This window comes from Pangasianodon hypophthalmus, chromosome 9, assembly GCF_027358585.1.
Source record: "Pangasianodon hypophthalmus isolate fPanHyp1 chromosome 9, fPanHyp1.pri, whole genome shotgun sequence".
Taxonomy (NCBI): Eukaryota; Metazoa; Chordata; class Actinopteri; order Siluriformes; family Pangasiidae; genus Pangasianodon; species Pangasianodon hypophthalmus.
In genome coordinates, this window is record NC_069718.1 from 20,260,299 (window position 1) to 20,284,692 (window position 24,394).

A 24,394-nucleotide genomic window follows, 5' to 3' on the forward strand; every position below is an offset into this window, starting at 1 on the left:
AGGATAGGGGCAAAGAAGAATATGTCCTGAAGAGGAAACACACACACACACACACACACACACTAACTGCTTAGCTGTCTACATTTCATCAGACATATTGCTGAAATCCAGACTGATATTATATTTATAGAGTCTAGTAGCTGACAGCTCAGGCACAGCTCCACTCTCCATCACAGCTATAAAGTGATCAATCAGCTCCATCTCTCTGAAACATTATCCGATAGAAAGGAAAATAACACAAACAGGTTGTGTAAATATGAAGTACATCAAAGCAGATATAAAATATACAATCGCAACACATTTCTGATTCTTCATCCGTTCGATAATGATACATCCATCAGGTCTTGAAGAAGAAGAAAGAGCAGAAGAAGCAGAAGCAGAAGAGGTCAGCTTGTTTGTTGCTAGCTCTCAAGTTAGCAACACTCAGCTGTGCTAAACCCCATACAGCATTTCAGCTTCATTGAAAAGTAAACTCAAATTCTTACCTTCAAATAAAGCCCAAGGTCGATTTACTCATTTCATCTCCGCGACAATACAATCCTCTAACCGTCGTGTTGAAGGGAAAGGTTTAAATAATAATTATGATAATGTGTATAGATGTATTTTTCTAATCTTCTTGAGCAGAACAGTATCTCCTCGGCCAGTCTCTCTTCTCTGTGAGTCCCGGAACAGCACCGCCTATGGAACAACAGCACATCCGGGTAACACGCGGCGTGTTTTTGTTCAGGCGTTGGCTGTGTCCCAAACCGCACTAAACACGGTGGTGCAGGAGGTAGTGTGCACAGCGCAATGACATGCCTACATCTAGCCCTGCTACTGAGTATGATGTTATGCTGTTTAGGACGGAGCCACTATCGCTAGAGAACTGTTATCCGGCTAAACTGTGAGGTTAGAGAGCAGAGAAAAGGAAATATTTCACAATTTGAAATAACTGCGTTGCCACACTGTTTTTGTTTCTTTCTGTAGACATAGACTTGTTCAAAGCATCACACACACTAATAAAACCAGGCTGTATGTTTATTCATCCTGTGCTCTAAATAGTGAGTTTCTCATGCTTTATTAGCTGATCTCCTTTTAGAAGATCCAGAATATCACCTTCTGATAATACATAATCATTAACCAAAAGTAAACTAGAAGCTTTTGCTTTATTCCAGCTGTGTGAATTAGACCACTGCTTTTCTAGTCAGTTGAAGTGTCAAGACAATCTTTATGAAATAATGGACAGTGAAACTCATTTGATGCCAAAACGTTAGGCTGCGAAGTAAAAGCGCGTTTCAGCCAGTGAAGGTTTTAGTAACTCATTTCTTCCAAAAGAATTAAGTTGTATGTGCCATCACAACATGGTGTTATTTTGAAAGCTGTGCATGTACATGTAGGCACTTGTGGGTTTAAACATACTTCATGGTACAAGTCAAGTCCATTTCCATTTAATTGATGAGACAATCAGCAAAACACAAAAAAAAAAAAAAAAAAAAAAAAAAATGAAGGAAAAAAATATGAAGGAAATAAACCCAAAACATTCCTTATATTCCTTCTGATTATACTACATAAATTTATCATGTCTCTCCAGTATCATGTCTCTAATTTTCCCTATAAAGGATTAAAAATGTATCAAAATTCATGAACATCTGCATGAATCATTTAACACAATCTGGCTACATTCCAGTCCTACTGTTTGACGTTTTATGACCACTGACAGCTCAACTCTACAACACCATAATGGATTCATCATTAACAGGCTCTCTAGTTTTCTTTGCTTCATTAAATGGATGGCTTCCATTTCAAGATAAACCAGGAAGATACAGACGTACCTCTTGAAAAAGACAGTTTATTAAACTTCTGTACAAAAATGAAAGCAACATTAAAAAGGTATGTACAAAGATTTACACTAAAAAAAAAAAATTCGTGAAGGTCATGTACCAGTAGGGGTTTCAATGCACTGAACAAGTAGAGCTATTCATCATCCTCATCATCTGGAAGCGGTCTGGATCTGAACAAGGTAAAATAAGTTTAGACACTATTTATTCAATTCACAGTGAATTTCTCACACAAAATCAAATGTGCTTTTTTTTTTTTTTTTTTTTAAATTAAAAACATCAGAGACATACTTCCTGGGTGCTTTGGACATGCCACTGCCTCCAGCCTCCTCTCCATCAGAAACAGGGTGCACGTTCTCCTTCTCCGGTTTCCTGCTCGGGCCACCAAAGAAGTCTCCGATGCCTTTCTGCCATTTTGGGGTCGGACGTGGACAGACAGGATTTCCACCAGCATACTTATTCTTTCCTACAACAACAACAACAGTATAACTTATGGTATCTTGTAAGTAAATCACAATATACTGTACAAAAAAACAACAAAACAGCAGGGCCATACAGGTGGAAAACGCAAACATAGCTCAAATGGGTATTTAATAAGCAAATGCAAAGCCCAAAGCCTTGAGATTAAAGCAGGATGTTGGACAGTGAGGTGTGAACAGGAGTATACCGGGTGTGGAGGCTTGAGAGCTGCTGCTTGAGGAGTTCCCTGAACTGGAGGCACCAAGTGACTTCCTGGGCGCAGAAGCAGCAACCGCTAAACACACACATCAAAAACAACAGTTAGTTAAACACATTACTACTAAAATAAATGTAAGTAAAATACATTTATATACATGGATCAAGTTCTTGAGTGAAGCCACATGAATCCCACACACACACACACACAGTGTAAAACAAATCTGGCGCCATTTCTCCTGCTCATTCATCCAAGCGACCATCTTTAAATAGATCTCTTCTGACTAACTCCACTTTCTGTCCTTCTCCCTTTACAGCAGTGTTTATAGTTTTATTTGTGAAAGCCGAGAAACACTTTATAACCGGAACATTAAAAAGTTCTCACAGATAAATGTTCAGAAATGTTCCATGTTTACACGCTGCCATTTTGTGAAATCTTCAAAAAAATATATTTTTGTCCTAAACGTTAAAAGTGACACTCTGTATGTACGCAGTGAAAACCATCTCACTGTTTCTCTTCATCCCGACATTTTGTTTTTACTCGACCAGATGCTGAGAGGAGAAACAAATTGGCGGGAGACACAGCAGTTAAACTCAGCTAAGCCGCTTACCACAGACCGGATATTACCAACTATTAATATCAACACTTAATAGCAATCCATTCATTTCCAAACTGAATGAATTTGCAAGTTATACGTAGTATTTAAGGACAATAACCCCAAAATAATCAATATTCCCTTCTCTAGCTAGCTGCCTAGCTAGAGAGCTAGCTACTGAACCTGTTAACTAACAGCACTATCAAAAAACTGGGGAGAAAAAAAACACTCATTATCTTTATTACTATCAATTATCATTGTCAATATAATCTTTATTAGAACCTTACCTTTCCTGTAGCTACCAGGAACACTATCAGCTTTCGTCCTCACCATATTTGCTTGTTTAGGCGCTTCGAGCGCTTCCCCACAGGCCACAGATAAAGAAGTGAACTCACGCACTTCCCGCCAGCGTTTTAAAAGCGAGCCAAACACAGATGAAAGGGGGCGGGGTATATAATGACGACACCTGCTCTCAACCAATAGTAGGGAGATAGTTTGAGCAACACAATGGAGGCCACGCCCACTTGGACTTCGCTATAGGACTCCCTGCATATTGCCTGATTGTAATAAGGCAATTATTTTCTTTTCTTTTCTTTTATTTTAATTGATAAAGTATGATTTCGTCAGACCTTTCGTTCACATGAATTTTTGCCTTTTACCTGCTGGTTCAAGTGCGATCAGGAGTAATATGTTCTTCTAATATGCTGTTTTTCAGACTTTTAGGCAGCTGCACTGTTATTTTAGCTCACTTACCTTTTTAAACTGATCTGCGCTTTAGTTGAACTCGAGTTCAAATATGGACGAGTGGTTTGTTAAACTCTGTAAAGTTGTTAAATGTCACTGGTTTAAAGCACACCAGCGTATTAAGACTAACTGCAATTAAAATGCCACTGAGAAATCACATATCTGCCACCAGATGTCGCTGTAGCTGAGGGAAGAAGCCTGCAGGAAACACGCCCTGCTGTACCTGAGGGCGCTGTGCTATGAGGCTGGAAAGGCGCCATGTTGCTCCTTCTCTTATGCTGGGGTTCAAAACTATAACTAAATATATAAGTCCTTAATGTACTCCATGGTGACAGTGTCCCCCGGGTGAAGCCCGGACAATGCGGACCCAAAAGTGGTGTCTTAACAAAACCCATTGCAATTATATATTTAGAACCATGACCAAGTTTTTTTGAGAACAAAGTGAGTTTCACAGCACTGATGAAGAGAAAGATACCCAGCAAACACAGAATGTTTCTCTAACTTGAGTATTTGGTTCTGGGAATGTTCTACATTGGGCTGTTTAAAACACAACTTCTCAATGTAGAGCTGTTTAAAACACAACTTCTCTTATGGTTATACATGGCAACTAACAAGGAATGTTGGCAAAGGTTACCTTTAGGTACTACACTGCAAACTAACCTTCGAGGAGTGTTCCTGTTATGTTCTTTCATGGTCTCATTACAGGAAGTTTGTCAAATAGGTATCACTTTTACTACAAAGTGCATACAAGGAATGTTCCCAAACCTTTCCTTATGGGAAGTTCTCAAAGTTCACCATAACATTCCAGGTATAGACAGCCTATTTAAATAAACATTCCATAGAAATTACAATAGATGAGCCACTGTTTATAATATTTTGCTGACCAAAAATGAATGCAGATCAACAAATGTTCTGTATTACAGACATGATATATACACAGTACTGCACAAATGTTGTGCAAATACAGAAATGCTGTAAAGCAAAGATGCCTTCAAAAATAATTAAATTTTTTCTACATAAAAATTATTTTCCATTAAGAAAATTAGTAAATAGCAGTAAACGAAACAAAGTCATCTGGTGTGAGAACCCTTTAAAAATGTATCCGGAGTCTCGATTACATTTTGTGCAGTTTTATAAGGACAGTCTATTTGCCTTGGAGAACCTGCCACAGTTTTTCTAGAGATTCTGACTGTCACACCTGCCTCTGTTTTTGCAGGTAATCCCTGACAGCCAGCATTCATTCTTATATAATGACTATAAGCTCAAATTGCAGACATTCTGCTTTAATTTTAGGGTATTTGCATCCAAATCAGATGAATGGACTAAGGCATATCTGTGGTAAAGTCAACAATCAAGAAAAGGCTTCACTAGGGTAAATACAGAGGGTTTACCACAAGCTGTAAACCAGTGGCAAGCCTCAAAAACAGGATAACCAAATTAGAGTTTGCCAAAAACATCTTTTAAAAAAAAAGCCCATACAATTGTGGAACAACATCCGATAGACAGATGTGACAAAGATTAACTTGTACTAGAATGATGGAAAGAGAAGAGTCTGAAGAAGGGAAGAAACTGCTCATGATCCGAAGCATACCATCTCATCTTATAGCATGGGCATGTATGGCTGTTATATTACAAAGCAATTGTGTCCATCATGTTTTATTAGATACTAATACAATAATAATCTTATGACAACCAACCAGGTTTGTATAAGCTCAGAGAATGTTCCATTAACATTGGGGAATGTTCTTCAAACCACTGTACCCAAAAAGTTAGTGTGTATACAAAAAATAAAACATAAAAGGAATCTTTGGTGAACTTTGAAAACTTATGAAAGTTATGAAACTTTGGCTTATATGCCAAATCGTATATGTCAAATAGCAATTTTTTTTAAAAATTGTTGGTCACTCAGAATAGGTAATTAGTATTTCAATGGAATTTAAAATGTATAGAGTTGTGTACTTTATGAAGATTAACATTTGTTGAATGGCTGATATATTAAGCTCTGCTCCACCTGCCCCATGGATACCGCCGCTGGGTGAAATGCAAATTGATATCCCGCGTGTCTCGGAAATTAGTACCCCAATACTTAGTACTAAAGTAACCCAGACTTCTTTGGTGAAGGAGGGCTTCCGGAAACCTTGGTTACATTAATCTAGGCCTGTGTGATTGATTAATCTCATTATAGTTTTAGGAGGAGAAAAGGAAAGACCTCAAGAGCTTGTTTTTATTAATTCAGTTTTGTGTAATACTGACACCTAGTGTTCACTTCCTATTTACTTTCTTGATGGTGTGCCCATTTCACACATTTGAAATAATATTTTTTAAATATCGTTTCTGGTTTAACACTGTTTAATCCCAGTCCACCTAACATATAACATCTTTTTTTCGCTCCAAACATGTATGGATGCCTGACTTGGTCAAACACCTCCTCCCCTATTGTATGATGTTGAGCAGCATTCTAATGTTACTATCTGAGCTTCTGCCTTTAATGTCTGTTAATGAAGCCTGGATCTTCCCTAGAATTTTAGTCAATGTTTAGGTGGAAAAATGGGAAATTATGATGCACAGTAGTTTAATGGCTTACCCTTCTTTAAAATCAAGTTCCCTTAATAAATGTGGGACTTTTACCAGCATTAAATAAATAAAAAGTGGAGTGTATCATGCAAGGGCATATTCTAAATTCTTCAGAAGTCTTCCTACTAGGAACACTTCAACTGGTCTGTTCAGTATGAAACTTTATGAAAACATAAGGAAACCCGAATCAAAAAGTGGATATTAAAATTTAAAATTTTTTAATTTAAAATTTTAAAGAATGCCTATAAGAAACTTAGTTGAGATTAATGAGCAAAAGATTTGTACTGATTACTACATTTTCTAAATACTTACACAAATAATCAATAAAGAAACATATATTTATCCAGGGATCTGTGATGTATATCCAGGGGATCCCTGACTATATTGTATTTTTTATAAATTACATGATGGTGGTGGAGATTACCGTCAACAAGTATAAATAAAATTAACTTGTTAATCTGTCAATGTTAGAAATAATGACATTAATGATGAAGTGTTAATGATGAAATGTTAATGATGCAGTGGGCAGTGGAAAATTCATAATGGCTCAAATTACTTAATATCATGGTATATATTTGGCTTGTTCTTAAAATGAAATCTGTGTTGTGGTCATACGGGGGTCTGTGGAAATTCTGTTCCTCTTAAAGGGGTTCCTCACTGCATAAAGATGAAGAACCCCTGGTTTTAAGGGATTGAGCTCTGTATGAAACTCTTTAATTAAACTCTATATGAGCAGAAATTTGTGAGTAAAGATTGATGGTTCTTGTAATGGCTGTTAGAACCTCACTGATGGCACATTAAGCAGAGAGTGCATTTTCCAAGACTTTTTTCCCCCCACTATGATGAGTGGCTAATGAGTCACTATCAGCTATCAAGAACCATTCAGAACCATTCAGACTGGAGTAGTACTAGAGATAATCACTTACTTCATTTGGGCATGAAAATTCTGTCTGTGCTTGGGTTCCTTGCATCAGGAACCTTGCAGAGGTAACTTGCTGACAGATCACAAGTACAGGTGAATCGACTCCAAAGCTTATAGATTCGACTCCCATCAGGGGCGTGGCTAGTTCAAACTGGGTTCAGAAGTACTGTGTAAATAAAGTGCAAATTTAAGATACAGATAAAACATTTATAATTTGTGCAATCCTACCCATGCAGTTTGCTGGTTTAAATAAGTATTATACATTTTACGAGATGTTTCTGAGGTTGTTTGGGAGGATGCCAAAACCGTCCACTAGCACTTGTTCTCAAATCAAGCACAAGTGGGCACGTGCCACATCAACTCTGTAAATATGAGACTGCTACAGTAGCTAGTGCTAACTGCTTTTCTTAGACACAGTTGTGTTTGGATCGGGAGATATTTATGTGTGCATGGCTAAAACCGCAGAAAGAAAGACTCTCTGCGGTTTTAGCCATGCACACATAAACCGAATGAACCGAAAACAATCGACTCAGAGAAGACGTCAATGAATGCACGTGCGTCAACTGATGCACAAATGCAAATCATCTTTTTTGTTGTATGCACAAATTATGATGCATTAATACAAAAGAGAAGATTTGCATTCACAAATATGTCTCTATTTGTGCAAATCGCTGCACATTCATTTACATAATTTCGCAGACTCAAGCTGAAAAATATTTAAGGGTAGTAACGCACATTTGTGAACTTTTTCAAATCGATGGGTAGGTGTGCACGCATTCATGAGCAGCAATGGGGCCTATGCATTGCTAGTTGTTTATGTGTTGTTTATGTGTGGAGCGTGCATGGCTAAACTCGCGCAGAGAAAGTCTCAAGATCCAAATGAACCGAACAGAATCGACTCAGAGAAGACGTCAGTGATTGCACGTGCGTCACCTGATGCACAAATGCACATTTTTTTTTATTTTATTTTATTTTTTTTGCATGCACAAATTATGATACATTAATACAAAAGAGAACATTTGCATTCACAAATATGTGTTTATTTCTACAAATCGCTGCACATTCATTTAATTCTGAATTTCGCACACATATTGTTAGGCATTTGTTTGTGGACAGTAAGATGCATGATTTGCAATTTTTTTATTTTTATTTTTAATATTTTTGCAATATTATATATTTGCAATATAATTATCACGTTCATGGATAACTGTGCATGCATGCATTTGTTAATAATTTTGAGACTAATTTCATCCCGTAGAGATTCGCTTCTCTGCTTTAGGGAGTCGTTTGAGTGAGTCAGTGAGTTCATTCTGGCTCATTCAGTCAGCGTCTCAGGTTGGCTCGTGTTGGCTGTGAATAATAAATCTCCTAAATACTCCTAAACTAAGGGAAATAATAAAAATGTATATAAAGTAAAAAACACTTTTACACCACTGACAGTTTGCTTTCTGACTGAAGGCAGTTGATCAACCTGTTCATTTGATCAAACGGTGTAACGAATCATTTACCTGAACCGATTCAAATGACTCACCTGAGTGAAATGACTCAAAAATGTCATGTTTGCAATTGAGGTGAAGATCCTGAGCGAGTCAGCAGTTTATTATCACATCTCCAAGCTTCAGCATTAAAGTTAGCCTTATATTATATCGTGAAGTGTTGCATATTTGAGCAGAATATCCTTACTATATACATTTTTAATCACAGTAACTCGACAGTTTGGGAAAGTTTGTCAGGATAAAGCGCGGGTTTTGTTTAGTGACAGAAAGGAGGTAACTAAATTACCTCAGTAACTGACCTGGAAACATGTTTATAACTGCAGTTAAAATTGTCCTATTACGTACTGTCCATATAGCATTTCGGCTAAACAGTCTTTCTTTATTTGTAATGAGTGGAAGTTTTGCTTTATTTCACCCCTTTTAGCTAGCCTAGTTAGCTAGCCAGTTTGACTGAAGTTAGCAAGCAAACTTGTCCTGAGGAAACGCTGGGTGTTGTATTCAGTGCTTTCCAGTTTGTAAAACGTTTGTATCCGCCATTCACTTTCCTTATTGCAGTTTCTAGCTTTCGTTAATCTTTTTTGTTGTGTGTTAGCAGTGAGAGAAGTCATGGTGTCTGCTGTACAGTTTCTCATCTCTAAGCTGCTCTCTCCACTTTGGAGGACAGTGGAGGATGAAGAGGATGGATTTTACTACAGCACAGGTAAGCTAGGCCTTCTCAAACACACATTCACACAAACCTCATCAAATCACAACACATTCATTTTTAAAAGCTAAAGCCAACACTTAAAATATTTGCCTCATTCTACAGTTTATTGGTGAACTTTTCTTATCTGTCCACAGAACCAAGTTTTTAAAAAGAAGAAACAGTTTCTACACTTATGAACAGCACCATTTTAATAAAATTGCCATCTGAATCTAGTTGACCTCATTTATCCTTTTTTAAAAAAATATATTTTAGCATAAGCTCATAAACTTAATTAGTTAAAATGACCAGCACTATATAACTAACAATTACTAATATAGTATAACATAATATAACATAACTGTAACAATTCTGATAGTGGTCAGTGACCTTGACCATTGAAGGGTTATCTAAAAATAAAATAAAATCTGTTCCTTACGTCAGTTTTACACGGTGTCTTTTAAGATTATTACTTGTTGTATGTATGAGATGATTCCGATAAAATCTTGGCCAAATTCTATAACAGACCGTGCAATAACATTCTCCCTGTCAGATTAAGTGATGAAGATCCTCTTCCAATAAAAGTAAACCTGCGTTTAAAAAATAATTACCTTCAGATTACACCATCAATCATAGCGATCCGGGCTCGAGAAGTAAATCGGGTGGCATAAACAAACATTCTTTAAAGTGAGCTTTAGAAGGAATGTGTTGTTACAGTTTTGCCATTGCTATTACCGTATTTGTAGCTGTCTCATCTGTTTTGCATAAACCTGAGCCATCCTTTGATTGATGGCTTTTATACAAGTAGCAGTGTCTGAGATTTTAATAAAAACATTCTGACACTGCCAGAACTTTGTTGCTGGTTGTCTTCGGTCGCAATGACACTAAATCGGTTTCCGGTGAGCATATCACACTATGTGTTCTAAGACTGCTGATCTCACCTAACAAACAAAGGATTCTTTTACGGTGTGTGATTTTTACCTGTGACTGCAAAATAAGGCTGATAATCATACAGTGTAAAGCCAGCTTTATTCTACAGGTAGTTTACCTGAGCTTCTCCATAAGCATTTTAATGTACATATGTCTTGAGATACTCTGCAAATGATAACCAAATAAACTTGACTTGACTTGGACTACACTTTAATAATCATGATGGTTAGGGACAGTGTTTGGAAAGGCTTCAACATGTATTGCTAGTTTATTGTGATCTTGACATTCTGATGCTTTATCAGCAGAAGTTTAGCCACCAGTTTAGTGTTTGTATAGCTCTTGATGAATCATGGCATTCACATGATTCAGGAAACTGTGGATTCATGTAATCCGTACTCGATAAATAGTCCTGCTATATCCATAAATGATCAACCATGATTTTCCAACTCATGCTTAGTTCTGGCAGACATTGTTCTGGCATTTCTTACTTTAAGATCTGCATGCTAGGCTTTGCTATTTATTGTGATATCTCCATATTTTTTGAGTATTTAGGTATGGAGGAGATACGGCAGATGCGAGGCGGTGTGGTGACTCAGCTGTGTCAGAATTATGGGCTGATTGACCATTCTGTGTACTTCACTGCTGGAGAGGTGCTGGGAGGAGTGCCTCTGCACGTGGGTGATGCTGTTAATGCTCTGGCCGTTCGAGACGGAGCCCATGGAGGGTGGAGGGCATTAAGGGTTGGTACCATGCCTTCTTGTACATCTTTACTAATTTCCTTTTTTTATTTTACCACATGACATGGAGCATGTAGCCTATCAATTATTCTTTTGTGACTTTGAATGGCAAAAATCATGCATTATTAGCTCAAAACCTAGCTTTAGGTGTTGCTCAAGCATACTGAGGTGATTCTTATGCATGCTGCATAAGTGTTATTTTGCAGGTTTTGGAAATACTAGCCATGGTCACGTACTAATAATAGTAGAATCTATGCCTGTGAAATTCTTTCTGTAGGTAGAGAGGCAATTGGATGCATGGGATGGAGGCAGGGGCTCGCTCGAAACAGATGCTAATAAGCTCCGGTCTCTGATTGGAACAGTAACGTCATGTGATAAAGATGGCGGATTTATAAATCAGACGACATATTTCCCTCGATCTGCCCTGTGTGAAGGTCAAGCGTCAACACTTATTTCATGAATAATGCTGTATTATATTTAATAATATGATGTCATATATGATAAATATGACGTCAGTCGATTGAAGTAAGCTTGTTATGTGATTGTGTGTCCTTGTTTTAGGTTTTGAGCCTATGAAAGGAGACTGGGTGCAGGCAGAATACTTCATTAGCCCCACGGAGTGGAGCAGTCAGGCTCGAACTGTTGCCCCGCTACGATACCAGCGCATGGACCAAGTCAGTCCAAACACACACACAGCTAATGTTCCTGTTCTTTATTTCTGTCTTTTTTTTTTCCATCTACCTCCCTTCTTTCAGTTTGTCTATTTGTAGAATTGATTGACCTATATTTTTATGTAAACTAATACTGCGTCCCTTCTGTCTGTCTCTCAGGTGTGTGTGTCGAGTATGTTTGGCAGTAGTGGGGTTGTGGGAGACAGTGTGTTTTTCAGTTTGGATTCTCTGCTGTTGCCTGCTGGATACAAACCCACACGAGGAGATGTAGTGAGTGTTGTGGTGGTGGAGAGCAATCAGTCACTGTATTGCTGGCGAGCACTCTGTATGGCCCCCATTAATAAACACAGGCAAGTGACCACCTTTCATGCGTTCACCCATTGTTCTTTAATTTGTCCACTTATTCCTTGAGTCACACAGAAGATTTCTTGCTTTTTAACACTGTATAGCCTGAATGGGTCGGTGACGATGTTGCCAGAGGATGAAATCCAGACACTGCTGGAAAATAAGGGAGGACTGGTGGTCAGTGAAGAAACACAGTTTGGATCTTTGTTGCTGGGGGAGAGTAAAGAGCTGCTCATCTTTCTTCAGTGAGTTAATATGAGACACAGTCTGTCCAGCACAGTCAGTGATTGAGATCACAGTGACTGTATAAACTATTTCAGTCTATATGATCTTTTTTACTTAGTTTTCAAATTTAAATATACCAGATTACAGATATAATTATGAAGATGATGTATATGTAACAGGATTGTTATTAAATATTATAACTATTTTCTCTCATTTTATATTATTCCTTGGTTTCCTGTTCAGCAATACTGGTTCAGAGACTCACAAACTGAAGTGCTGTGAATTTGCTGGCTGGGACTCTGAGGAGCAGTTTTCATTTGGACTGACACCACGTTATGCCAGCACTGCCATTCCAACAAACCCCAAGCTTCAACAAACCGTCCCAGCCAACCCCTACATGCCCTTCATCCGGGCCCCAGGCAGGGGCCTTATAGCGGGGCATGGCCTCTATGTGCTGCCCAATCCTTCCTCTGTACCTGTGGAGGAAGATGAGGAAAGACATGAAAATGATATTGATGTAGATATTGATGAAGGGGTTGCAGATGATAGAGAGAAGAATGCTGAGGAGGCACCACGTCTGCGGGCAATAGAGAGAAATCTGAAAATATTACCAGGAGAGAAGGTGTCCGTTGCTGTAGGCTGCCAGGCTAAGTAAGCGAATGTTTAAATGAGAAATCCTTTCTTTCATTTAATCACAAATGGATGCACCTGGAGTTCTCTAGATAGACCTTTTTAGCAACAAACACTCAGAGTGGCTTTGGCACAAAAAGAAAGACAGCGGGTGCTATAAATTGTCACATGGTTTTGTTAAAAATGTTTTTTTGATAAAGTTTTTCCCCCAAGGTTTTTTCTCCCCACCGTAGCCTTTTTTAAACCAATTTATACCAAGGGTGCCAATAATTCTGAAGCTGGGTGTAAGGGCATCTCCAGGTGGAGTTGATATACTCATTCACATACAGTTGATTTTAAGATATGAGGTTAAAGCATGTAACACAATATAAAATCCAGATATCGCCAAAAGCGCAAGCTTGCCTGTGACCCAACAAATATTAACATGCAGAATGCAGTGAACTGAAAGAAATTGTATATGATCTGACAAAGTGCAGTGTAGTAACTATATCTAGATTATTGAGCTTGATTAAATGTTGTCTCATACTAAATAATAAAAAGAAATACCAGAACAGAGCAGGGGATCGTTTATAAAGCTGTGTGTAAAATAATCTTAAATGTCGACGTATAATTATTTCCTTAAAGTTTCTATGAATGATTGATGAAATGTCCATTTGCATGAAAAACTATTGCTTTCCTTTTTTGGTCTAATTATTAATCCCATACATGCGTTTATTATTAAAATGGTCAAACTTGGCCACTGTGTGGTGCAACAGAAAAGAATTCACCCTGTTTTAGGAGATTGAAGGAAGGGCAGGTAGCTGCCCTGTGATGACATGAGCAGCAGTGGGGGAAAAAGATACGATGGCAGAGCTGCATATTTCTCAGAGGAAGCATATGTTAATCTGTACCTTTCCTGGTTGGTAACTAGGGCTGCATGATATTGAAGAAATATGTAATATAAAGTACGATAATGCTGTGTAAAATTGTGTGTGTAAAATCAATTTAAATTATATATATATCAAAGCTGACAATGACATGTTTCATGTTCTTTCAAGGAAAAGAAAGCATTCTCTGCTATCTGCGTTGCCCTAAAACTTTGACTTTTTGTAACTTTTTGAAGTAGCCCTTGCGATATTGAAGAAATATGTAGCCCTATTGTGATATTTACATTTGTGATATTTTGATAATTTCGATATATTGTGCAGCCCTATTGGTAACTCTCATGTGATGGGGAATTAATTAATGGCTGGGAATTGGCAACGACAAAACTGAAGAGAAAAAGTACTAGCATCACAGAAATTGACACAATGTTACTATTTACACAAAATGGTTACCAGTAAAAATTCCAGTAAAAAAAAGTTCTCACTGAAGGTGTTATCCTGTTTTGTCCACGGACCTTTCAACTAGTAAGCCAGTCAACACACAGTCAATATGCAGGGTATGCATGTATACTTTTAAGAAATATCTTTTTGGACTGATATGCATTTATCGCGCAAGTAAAAACAAGCAGTTTTATGAAAATGGTACTAAATGTTGTTTGTATGCACTTATATTAAAAAGCAAAGTATACAAAATGCATTACAAGGAAGTTGTCACATTTGAAAGATATGACACTTTGAAAAAACGTTCTAAGGTTTGTTGGGTAATGAGACAGTGAGTTAACTTTGTGACCGTAACTGTGCTCTGTGTAGGAACCTGGGCCGATGTGCAGAGCTGCTGTTGCTGCACTTCTCCACATTCACCATCGGGCGGCGCTTGGAGGTTTCTGTGAGCAGTGTGGAGGAGAAGTTGTTGAAGCCCAGTGCCCCCTACTGTCCAGTAGCCCTGCTACCACCAACACCACAGACCCCTGCTCAGGTGGTCACTGTCATGCCTCCCGCACCTCCAGTCAGGTGAGCGTTCAAACACAAATGAGCCGAACAAACACAAGCACAAGTGGATATTCTTGGAAATAACAGTCTGGTGTATTTGCATTTGGCACTGCTGCTTGTCAAATTGGCAAATTAAGTCACAGCCTCTGGCTGAGATTTGTTACTGTGGCGTGTGTTTGAGAATGCCTGTTCTAGTGTGTTTTCCTGTTCAGATTGGTGAGACGGCATCTGCCCAATTTCCTGGGGAACTACCCAGTGCCACAGGCCCTGAGAGATTGTGTGGAGGCCAAAACCGATGTGCTGGTAGTTCAGCCTGCTCTTGGGGAGGTAAGGGATAATTTACAGTGTGTGGATGCTTGGAATAAAGTCTCAGGTTTCAAAGGTGTATAATGCATTGCCTTGAAAAATTGCCTGGAAGCTGATAAAAGTATTTACATATTTGATGTATCTGAATTGAATATAAATTGCTAAGGTTAAGATTTAAGATTTTAAAAAAATCAGAACCCTAAGATTTCATGTAATTTAGATCAAAAGTGAATAACCAGGATTCCCTGAGGAAAAAAATATGCTTTCAGAGTGGTCGAACTCAGCATTTAGCCAATCGGTCTTCTGCCATGCTTGCACCATGACTGCGAAGAGAAGAGAGGAGAATCTGTATTTGTAGTTCTCTTAAAAATCTGAAATCTATGAGTTTTTTACATCTGAAATTGTACTCCTAGCAATTTCAAAACAAATGGGAAAAAACAGATAAAATTGAAACTAAAATAAAATTTACTACAGAAAAAAAAGTTCAAATTGTAATATTTTTGTCAGCTTTCAGGCTGGCATAGAAAAACTTTAATCACTCATGTTCTCTTTTCCTCTGTAGCCATTGTGTCTGTCCTCCATGTTGCCTCGTTTCTCTACCCTGCTTTGGCTGGAGGAGCTGCAGGCTGAAAGAGAGCTCAGAGAGTTCAGTATTAGTGGTGCCCTCCTAAGGAAGGGAGCAGGGTACCTGCACCTGGAGGTGCCTGGATTGAGTGAAGGAAGGCCCAGTCTTTTCATAGGTGAGGAAGAGCTCTCTCAGTTGATATGTTTGTATCAGTTCAGCATGCTCGGTCATGATCTTTTGAGTGTAGCATGTTTTATGATTTTATGTTTTAAAGCTGTGTGTGTGTCTGGTCTCTAACAGGAGACAAAGTTGTTCTGAAGAAGCCATGCAGTGGAGGGCTTGTTGTGGAGTATATCGGCTATGTTACTGAGGTGCTCTGCTTCATTTAGACTTCAGTTTGTCTTATGAATAAATAATGGGTGTGGTCTGTACTAAATTTAACCTATGCAAAGCTTATCTTTTATACTACATTTGTAGTAGTTTTGTTTACTGATGCTTGACACCTGCAGATCAATGAGGAGGATGTGAGTTTGCGGGTAAACACAGAATTACTGAATAGCTACTTGGGGGAGCCACTGGACGTGGAGTTTACATACAACAGGTGACTATCCAACCTCACTTGTAAAACAGCAGTGGAGCTATTATGAGTCATCACTGGATTTAGTACTGACTGTAGACCAGTTTAAGGCTTTCTGTTGCATTGTAACTAAGAAAAACATGCACCTAACCGCGATCAATAAATGATTATAGCTATATACGTATAAGTGACAAGAATATGCTGATAAAATTCCATGTCTGGATTAAATTACTTTGAAATTCATAAATATCCCTCATGTTAATCCATCAGAATAATTATCAGAATGTGTTTGTTCTCAAACCCAGACTGCCTATGAAAAGATGCCACTGTGCTCTGGAACAGACCAAGCACTTTCGAGAGAATGGTGAGCTAAGGCTAGAAAGCAATTCCCCCTTCCCCGTTTTGACTTTTTTTTTCTCGCATGTATCATTTATGCAGCTGTTTATGAAAGAAGGAGTCTTTTGATGAAGTATTTCTCATCTCTTGTTGGTGGCTTAGTGCTCTTCCCCAGATATTTGCAGCTGCAGAGCCCTTTGTGGACAGGTGATTGGGAGCCTGAACTGTCACCCAAGCAGGACGAAAACAAAACAACCCAAGAAGATGAAGAGGTGTGTGGAAATGTTTCCTAAAGAAATCTAACAAGTACTGGATTGAGAACTGTTAGCAAGATTATGTTCTATGTTCTTGTTGTACTGCAGTGATTAAGGTGAATGTTATCAGAGAGCACACCTAAAATATGTTCTTACAATGATAATGGTGAAATGGTGTTCTTAGGGTAGAGAAAAACCCTGTGAGAATAGGGGGAAGCCATCTTCTCTGACTATGGATATGGTCTCTGTGGCAACACAGACAAAAACAGGTAAGCCATAATTGAGCAAGTTATTTATATTTAGGTTATGCAAATTTAGTCATGATTTTCCTGCACGCCACAGGATTGCTGACTAATCATTGTGCTTGTCATTACTGGTTGCTGTTGAGGAGGTCAAAGCTTGTAGTGTGAGCATGATTGTCTTGCTTGTCTCACTTTTTTTTGTTAGATTTATGTACAGTGGCTAAGCCCATCCCAGACCCAGGCAAGTTCTTTAACTGTAATCTTAACCCTGCTCAGAAGGAGGCAGTCAAACGCATTCTCAGTGGAGAGTGTCGCCCCACTCCCTATGTGCTCTTCGGCCCCCCAGGCACAGGCAAAACCATCACGCTCATAGAGGCCATACTGCAGGTACTCATCACATGACTGACTCGTTTTTCCTTCTCTGTCTGCCATTATGCAGGAATATTTAAAGACAATATTAAATAAATGGCAATGCACACTCACTGATCACTTTATTAGGAACACTGTACTAATACTGGGTAGGGTCTTCCTTTGCTTTCAACACAGCCTCAATCCTTCATGGCATGGATTCCACAAGATATTGGAAACATTTCTTTGAGATTCTGGTTCATGTTGACATGATTGCATCACACAGTCATACAAGAATTTTGCAATAATTAGCACTTACAGGTTTAAATGATAGTAAATATTGTGAACAAAGTAGTTGCTGAAAATATCACAGAACATCAATGGCAGTTTCTTCCCACCTCCCAAAAACATAGCTATGCCAAATTGCTGTTAGCGTGTAAATGTGCATGATGCACTGCAATGGACTGGCGTCCCATCCAGGATGCATTCTTGCCTTGTGCCTAGTGTTCCCTGGATAGGCTACAGATCCTCTGTGACCCTGACCAGGATAAAGTGGTTACTGAAGTTGAATTAATGAAAATGAGGTTTCCTACATGTTCTCTGAATAACTATCTGTCTGTTTGACCAGAGCTTCTGAGTGTTGCAGTGGCGATGACTGACTTGCCTTGTCAGTCCACTCACTCACTGCTCAATTGTTGAAAATTGAACAGGAATTGGGAGTGCCATAAATACTAAATCACTAACCCTTCTGTGTTTGATGAGTAAAAGTAAGATTTTTAATTTCAGGGTGTATTTCATGTTGCATACGTTAATTAGGAAAATAAATGAATGAATGTCTTTTTTGTAAGTTTATTTACGCTCACTTTTTACTTGTATTATTTATTTATTGGTACAATTTAATTATTCGTTCACTCATTTATGTAATATAGTCCAAAATATTAACTGTGAGTGCTTGCATATGCAGGTGTATTACCGTGTGCCAGGCAGTCGTGTTTTGGTCTGCACTCCATCTAACAGCGCTGCAGATCTTGTCTGTATCCGACTGCATGAGAGCGGCTACCTGCAAGCTGCCAGCCTGGCACGAGTCAATGCCACCTGCAGGATTGAGGAGGTACTGCAGTCTCCACAAGCGCACTGATAAAGACCAGCTAATTTTTAGCTGTTTTAAAGAGTTCTCGTTTTTTTTTTTTTTTTTTTTTTTTTTTTTTTTTTTTTTTTCCTTGTGTTTATTTATACTAGGTTTAGTGATTGTATTTTTGTGAATGTTTACTTAAAGTAGATTTTATTTCTATTTTTATGGACATGAAGTTCTCCTCAGAGCTCCTTATTGAACCACTAGTAAATAAGGCCAAGAAATAAAAAATACAAGTTAACTGCAGTAATAACTACTAAATACACATTTTATGTGCTTTGTTAAACTGGTCATTTGGTTTGGAAAAGATTTAGTGCTCTGTATGCTTGCAGTCTGTCCCTGAGGTGTTGCGACAGTACTGTCATGCTGGAGAGGATGTACGCCATGCTTCTTTCCACCGTATTGTTGTCAGCACCTGCTCCAGCGCTGGCATGTTTTACCAGATTGGCTTAGGGTGAGAACTAGTGCTATAGATAAATAATTGTAAATTATTGTAAATTTATTGTAAATTGTTTACCAAGAGTGGAGAGCACTAGTCAACCGTATTTTATACGGTTTTGAAAGGTTTCCTAGGCATCCCACTAATATTGCTGAAGTTCCACAAATACTGCATGTGTTTGGTTCCTTAGTGTTGGCCATTTTACTCATGTGTTTCTGGATGAGGCTGGTCAAGCTACTGAGCCTGAGTCTCTGATTCCTCTGGGCCTGGTGTGTGAGAAGACGGGCCAGGTTGGACATGCATTCTTTGTACCTATATTCTGAGCAAAATAACCAGAAAAAAATGAGTTTATAAGAAACTTAAATTGGTATTAATAACAATATAGCTCAACTAGCAGATAAATACAGTATACAATATTTAGCATACATTTTTTGGTCTGCATTTTGCTTTTTTTTGTTTTTCCCCTCTCATAAAGATAGTCCTGGCTGGAGACCCAAAGCAGCTGGGTCCAGTAGTGAAGTCTAAACTTGCTGAAGCTTTTGGACTGGGAGTGTCTTTGCTCGAGAGACTGATGGCCACCCCTCTGTATTCCTGCACTGAGAAGGGCTACAACCCGTTACTGGTGATAAAACATTAACACATAAAATCAGCTCATAGTCCCACTCTCTTCCTTTGCTGCAAGTGTAGTAAAGAAAATGTGCAACTAAATTCATATGTTGCTAGTGTTACATTTTATTTCATGTAAATTCAGTGGTCATTGCTGTTAAACTTTAGCTTTAGATAAATTGAACAGCCTCATTAGATAGCTACACTACTGATCTCTTTTGTAGCACCTGTAGTTTTTTTTTTTTTTTTTTTTTTTTATTTATTTATTTTTTTTTTATTTTTAATTTTAATAATAATTTTTAGTCTTTTCCTGTTTTAAGGTGACTAAGCTGGTGTATAACTACCGCTCCCATGAAGTGTTACTGGAGTTACCGTCTCGGCTGTTCTACGGTGGTGAGCTGTGTGTACGCTCACAGAGAGCTGTCGTGGACTCCCTGTGTCACTGGAGCCGCCTTCCTACCAAGGGTTTTCCCCTCATCTTCCATGGAGTCAGGGTGCAGCTTCCTTTCCTGCCAATATGTAGCTTAAATTATGTTGCCTGGCATGGTGTGGTTTAACCAAAAAATTCACATCACAACTGCTTAGGATCCAAGATGTCGTGTTGCTTTTCTCATTAAGCATGCATATTCTCAATTAGTAAGCATAATTTAGTCTAAAAAATCTACTCCATTTGTTGCTCCGTATCCACCTACAGGGCACAGAGATGAGGGAAGGCACTAACCCGTCCTGGTTTAACCCTGGAGAAGCAGTGCAGGCCATGCTTTACTGTTGCCAGCTGGCGAAAAGACTCTACAACCCCATACCAGCTACTGACATTGGCATCATCACTCCTTACAAAAAACAGGTCTCTTATGCTCTCTACACATGTACGCATGAACTTTTACAGTCTACATTAAAAACCCTTTTTTTTTTTTTTTTTTTTTCCCCCTCTCCCCCCTTATTCCTGTCATCAGGTGGAAAAGATTCGAGTGCTGTTGCACAGGGCTGGGCTTGCTGACATTAAGGTTGGCTCAGTTGAGGAATTCCAAGGACAGGAGTTCTTGGTCATTATCCTCTCTACGGTAACATGCTGCTTCACACCCTTTGACCTTAAACCTACTCTAGACTGATACAGGATCAGAAAAGATATTTAGTGACCAGATCTGTGGTTTTGGATAAGAGCTCTCACGGACACTTATAGTCTAGTTTTCAAGTCTTGAGTTGCCTGAAAGATGGCAGATGGATAAACTGTCGTGGAAATACTAGTAAGGTCATTGGGAGAGCACGTTTAAGCATATTTTCTTCTTAGCTGACATTGCTTACACACTTTAAACACTCTAGATCTCGGCATGCAGCAGTGACTCTACATAAATTTATTTACCTTTGTTTTACTATGCGAATTTCCCTGAGATGGAAATCTACTTTGAAAAGTAGACCTGGAAAATGACTAACATACATGAAATTTTGACCAAATGAGGGATTTTAAATGGGCTTAATTGTTATGCTTTTTTTTATTGCTTTAAAATCTGAACTTTAGTCATGTGCTATTGGGTCATTTTGTATATTCATTGGTGGTTTGTGGGTTTGAACTAATTTAAACTTGACAGCTAAACCAGCCACTAATCTCTGGTAACTTAGCCCATATCTTTTACTTCAAATATTTCATAAAAGTGATAAAATTATTTATTGAGGAAGTGTGTGTGTGTGTGTGTGTGTGTGTGTGTGTGTGTGTGTGAGAATAAGCGGTTATCAGGAGTTGTGTTTTTGACTTACATTTAGGTTGTCTGCATACGATTCATTCTAAGATTACTTTCCATAAGCAGTACTATATGAAAGTCATGGAAATGATCTGGAAGAGTTTTAAAAATTATTGTTTTTTTTAAACTGTATAAAAATATATTTCTGAAAAAGACCTTGATTGTGCTGTTTTAGTTATGCTTCGGTTTCAGCATAATTCTAAATCCTCAGGTGCGCTCCAATGAGGCGCTACCAAGCAACGATCTGCAGAGTGCACTGGGCTTTCTGTCCAACCCCAAACGCTTCAATGTGGCCATCACGCGACCGAAAGCTCTTCTTATCATCATCGGCAACCCACACGTCCTGATCAAGGTAGTATTGCCCTACATCTGTCCAGAGGTTCAGGAATTCAAAGCAGATTATAAACACTAATAAACATGTTCTGTAACATCTCTTTGTGCCTGAAGCTGTCCATGTCTGTTTAATGTCATGTTACAGGACCCATGTTTTCATGCACTGCTGCAGTACACCTATGAGAATGGGGCTTTCCTTGGCTGTGACCCTCCTGTCTCCCTGCGAGCTGCTGATAGGTTTGTCTCTTATGCTCTCAGCTTTGCTATTAGAGAGTCAGGCGTTGCGAAAAACTAATTCTGTATTCTAAAGAATCCAGTCTATATAAAAGTTCTACAAAGTTGAAAATGGTACATATAAATTAATATATATATATCTATATATATATATATATTAATTTATATGTACCATTTTCAACTTTGTAGAACCTTTATATATATGTAAAAAAATGGTACATATAAATTAATATATATATCTATATATATATATCTATATATATATATATTAATTTATATGTACCATTTTCAACTTTGTAGAACTTTTATATAGACTGGATTCTTTAGAATACAGAATTAGTTTTTCGCAACGAGAGAGAGAGATAGAGATAGATGTTAGTGTGGATAAAATGGTTGATGCTAGATCAAGATTACTGTTTTATTAATTTTTTAGTCATTATTATTATTTTTTTCTCCACAAGGGCTGCTTCTAAAGCGAAGGAAAACACGTATTAAGCCGAATTCTGAACTGGATATGCTGTAAAGAGTCATGTTGTGTATCAAATAAAAAATAAATAAATAAACTCTCCTCTGTCTGCTTTTACTTTTTTACATTTATATTCATAGTTTTTTTTTTTGGTTTGTTTTTTTTAAAAATATAATTTGTGTTAATATAGAATTACATATCACACAAACTGTAGGTGCTGTATGATGGTGTATACAATTCTGGAAACTCGTATTTTAATAGGTAAGGAAGATAAGTTGTGTGTGCATCTTGGTTTAAAAGTAGATACTTGAAAGTCCTAGATGTTCTCTTGTTAATGCTGACTCCAAACCTCATTCACATATTTTTAAAATGAATGACTTTTCTGGTTTCATACATCAAGGTCTGTCTCTCAGTCTCTGTTTTGAGAGCACTGTCAGAGTCAAAGAGTCTCTAGGTTGCAGACAGTCCTGTGTCTGAACGTCTCGGCGTGGCAGCGTCTCCATGACCAAGTCTGGATACGACAATTGAGTGCCAATAACTATTTGTAGAGACAGTGGAGAAAGACACCAAGAGACTAGACGTGGGGATCTGTAAAGTAACTTGTAAGATAATTTTGTTGTGTTTTTTTTTTTTTTTTTTCCTAGGTATATATTAGGTATATTCCTAATTTTTCGACAGCATGTGGGTATATAGTCAGAAACATCACTTTGTAAAAAGAGGGACAAACATATTTCAACTTTTTGCATAGAAGTTGCTGAGATTCTTTCATTTTGTAGAAGTTAAACTGAAGGAAGTACAGTGTATGTAACATGTATGTGTCAGAGAGGTTGTAATGATTGAGGTGGAGACTGCTTTTATCAGAGAAGGCCTGACTGCATGACTGCTCTTTGATGTAAAACTCTGGTGCGAGTTAGCTGTTTGAAACCAGTCTGACACTCAGGTGTGTGTCTCAGTGTTGTGCTTGTGTTTATGGGTCCACTGGGCTCCCGGTACCCTTAACTGAGACTGATCAGATTTGTGTTCATTTAGGTAATATTTACATCCTTTTTTTTTTTCTTTTTTACTAGGAGCTATAATTTTTTTTTTATTAAGATCTATAATTTTAGCTTCAATCTTGAATCAGTTACCAGTTATCTTTTTAGCATGTCTATGATCATCTGGTTTATGTCACGTTTGATGTGGAACTTTAATCTTTAAAACTGTCTATACCAATGGTATATGCCAAGAAACCAAAATCTTGCTTGTAGATCAGTTGTGTGTGTGTGTGTGTGTGTGTGTGTGTGGTCAAAATATTTACATGATTTATATAGATAAGCAGACAGAGATTAATTCCAATGGTAGTTCCTAATCCTTATCACCTGTTAAGTTTTGATAATTTATCTGCAGCTCCATGATGCCACACTATCCATGGTATATCCATGATGTGCATAATGCGATTTGTAACCGAAAAAATAAAGAAATCAAGATGTTACCACTGCTTTGACAGACATGCTTGTATGGGTCCCATTAGTGTTCTATAGGCTGGCCATACATTAACAACACAAACATAATACCTAAAAAGGGGCAGGAGAGCTATTAGATAGACAAACATGCTCCTGGGGGGATTACAATGATAGAAGGGGGGGCTCTATTGTTTTCCAAAATGGGCCTGTGTCTCTAATTGCCCAGTTAGGTCCCCTTGCTAACTGCCGTCTACACCACCTTGAGCCAGGGCAGTAAAGGGCCCATCGAGGCTGGGGCCGGGGTGACAGGGCTGGAGACTCAAGCAATGAAGGACTGGGAGACTGGGAGAAGGCACATGGTGGCATGGCTAACTTTCCCCCCTAATTCACTTCAAATGGCACCACTAGTTCTAACAATAATCACACCGTCTACTCTGCCTGATTGCTTTCATTGAGTACTTTAGTTTGGGTCCTTGTCTGA

At 38.2% G+C, this 24,394-nt stretch overlaps 3 protein-coding genes across 11 annotated transcripts in view; 1 reads left to right on the plus strand and 2 right to left on the minus strand.

The window, feature by feature from the left end:
* Positions 1-1,445, minus strand: part of LOC113529648 (casein kinase I) — a 30,905-nt gene extending 29,460 nt beyond the window's left edge. Inside the window, exon 1 of one of the 4 annotated variants that reach the window (XM_026918996.3) lies at positions 486-1,445. The gene's annotated coding sequence lies outside the window, so the exon portion shown is untranslated. The remainder of the gene's footprint in view (positions 1-485) is intronic. The other 3 variants (XM_026918997.3, XM_026918998.3, XM_026918999.3) reach the window with 3 other exon arrangements.
* A 363-nt stretch (positions 1,446-1,808) lies between these two features.
* Positions 1,809-3,520, minus strand: pclaf (PCNA clamp associated factor). The gene is made up of 4 exons (XM_026918698.3): positions 3,376-3,520; positions 2,485-2,571; positions 2,109-2,283; positions 1,809-1,990 (listed from the first exon to the last, which is right to left on the minus strand). The coding sequence occupies exons 1-4, from the start codon at positions 3,419-3,421 to the stop codon at positions 1,954-1,956; spliced, it is 345 nt and encodes a 114-aa protein (XP_026774499.1). The 5' UTR covers positions 3,422-3,520; the 3' UTR covers positions 1,809-1,953.
* Positions 3,521-8,094: 4,574 nt separating this feature from the next.
* mov10l1 (Mov10 like RISC complex RNA helicase 1) lies at positions 8,095-22,549 on the plus strand. 6 transcript variants are annotated; one of them, XM_026918692.3, is made up of 27 exons: positions 8,095-8,252; positions 9,420-9,524; positions 10,989-11,176; positions 11,451-11,607; positions 11,735-11,847; positions 12,004-12,194; positions 12,294-12,434; positions 12,658-13,065; positions 14,718-14,918; positions 15,110-15,224; positions 15,766-15,943; positions 16,069-16,139; positions 16,278-16,369; positions 16,651-16,709; positions 16,844-16,953; positions 17,120-17,204; positions 17,383-17,564; positions 18,490-18,636; positions 18,990-19,111; positions 19,287-19,386; positions 19,572-19,718; positions 20,023-20,196; positions 20,397-20,546; positions 20,656-20,763; positions 21,650-21,790; positions 21,917-22,008; positions 22,467-22,549. In XM_026918692.3, the coding sequence occupies exons 1-27, from the start codon at positions 8,108-8,110 to the stop codon at positions 22,498-22,500; spliced, it is 3,756 nt and encodes a 1,251-aa protein (XP_026774493.3). In that variant the 5' UTR covers positions 8,095-8,107; the 3' UTR covers positions 22,501-22,549. The 6 variants fall into 6 exon arrangements, with proteins under 6 accessions (XP_026774493.3, XP_053093083.1, XP_053093079.1 ...); XM_053237108.1 differs by lacking the exon at positions 8,095-8,252 and adding an exon at positions 8,871-8,899; XM_053237104.1 differs by lacking the exon at positions 8,095-8,252 and adding an exon at positions 8,875-8,957.
* The last annotated feature ends 1,845 nt before the right edge of the window (positions 22,550-24,394 follow it).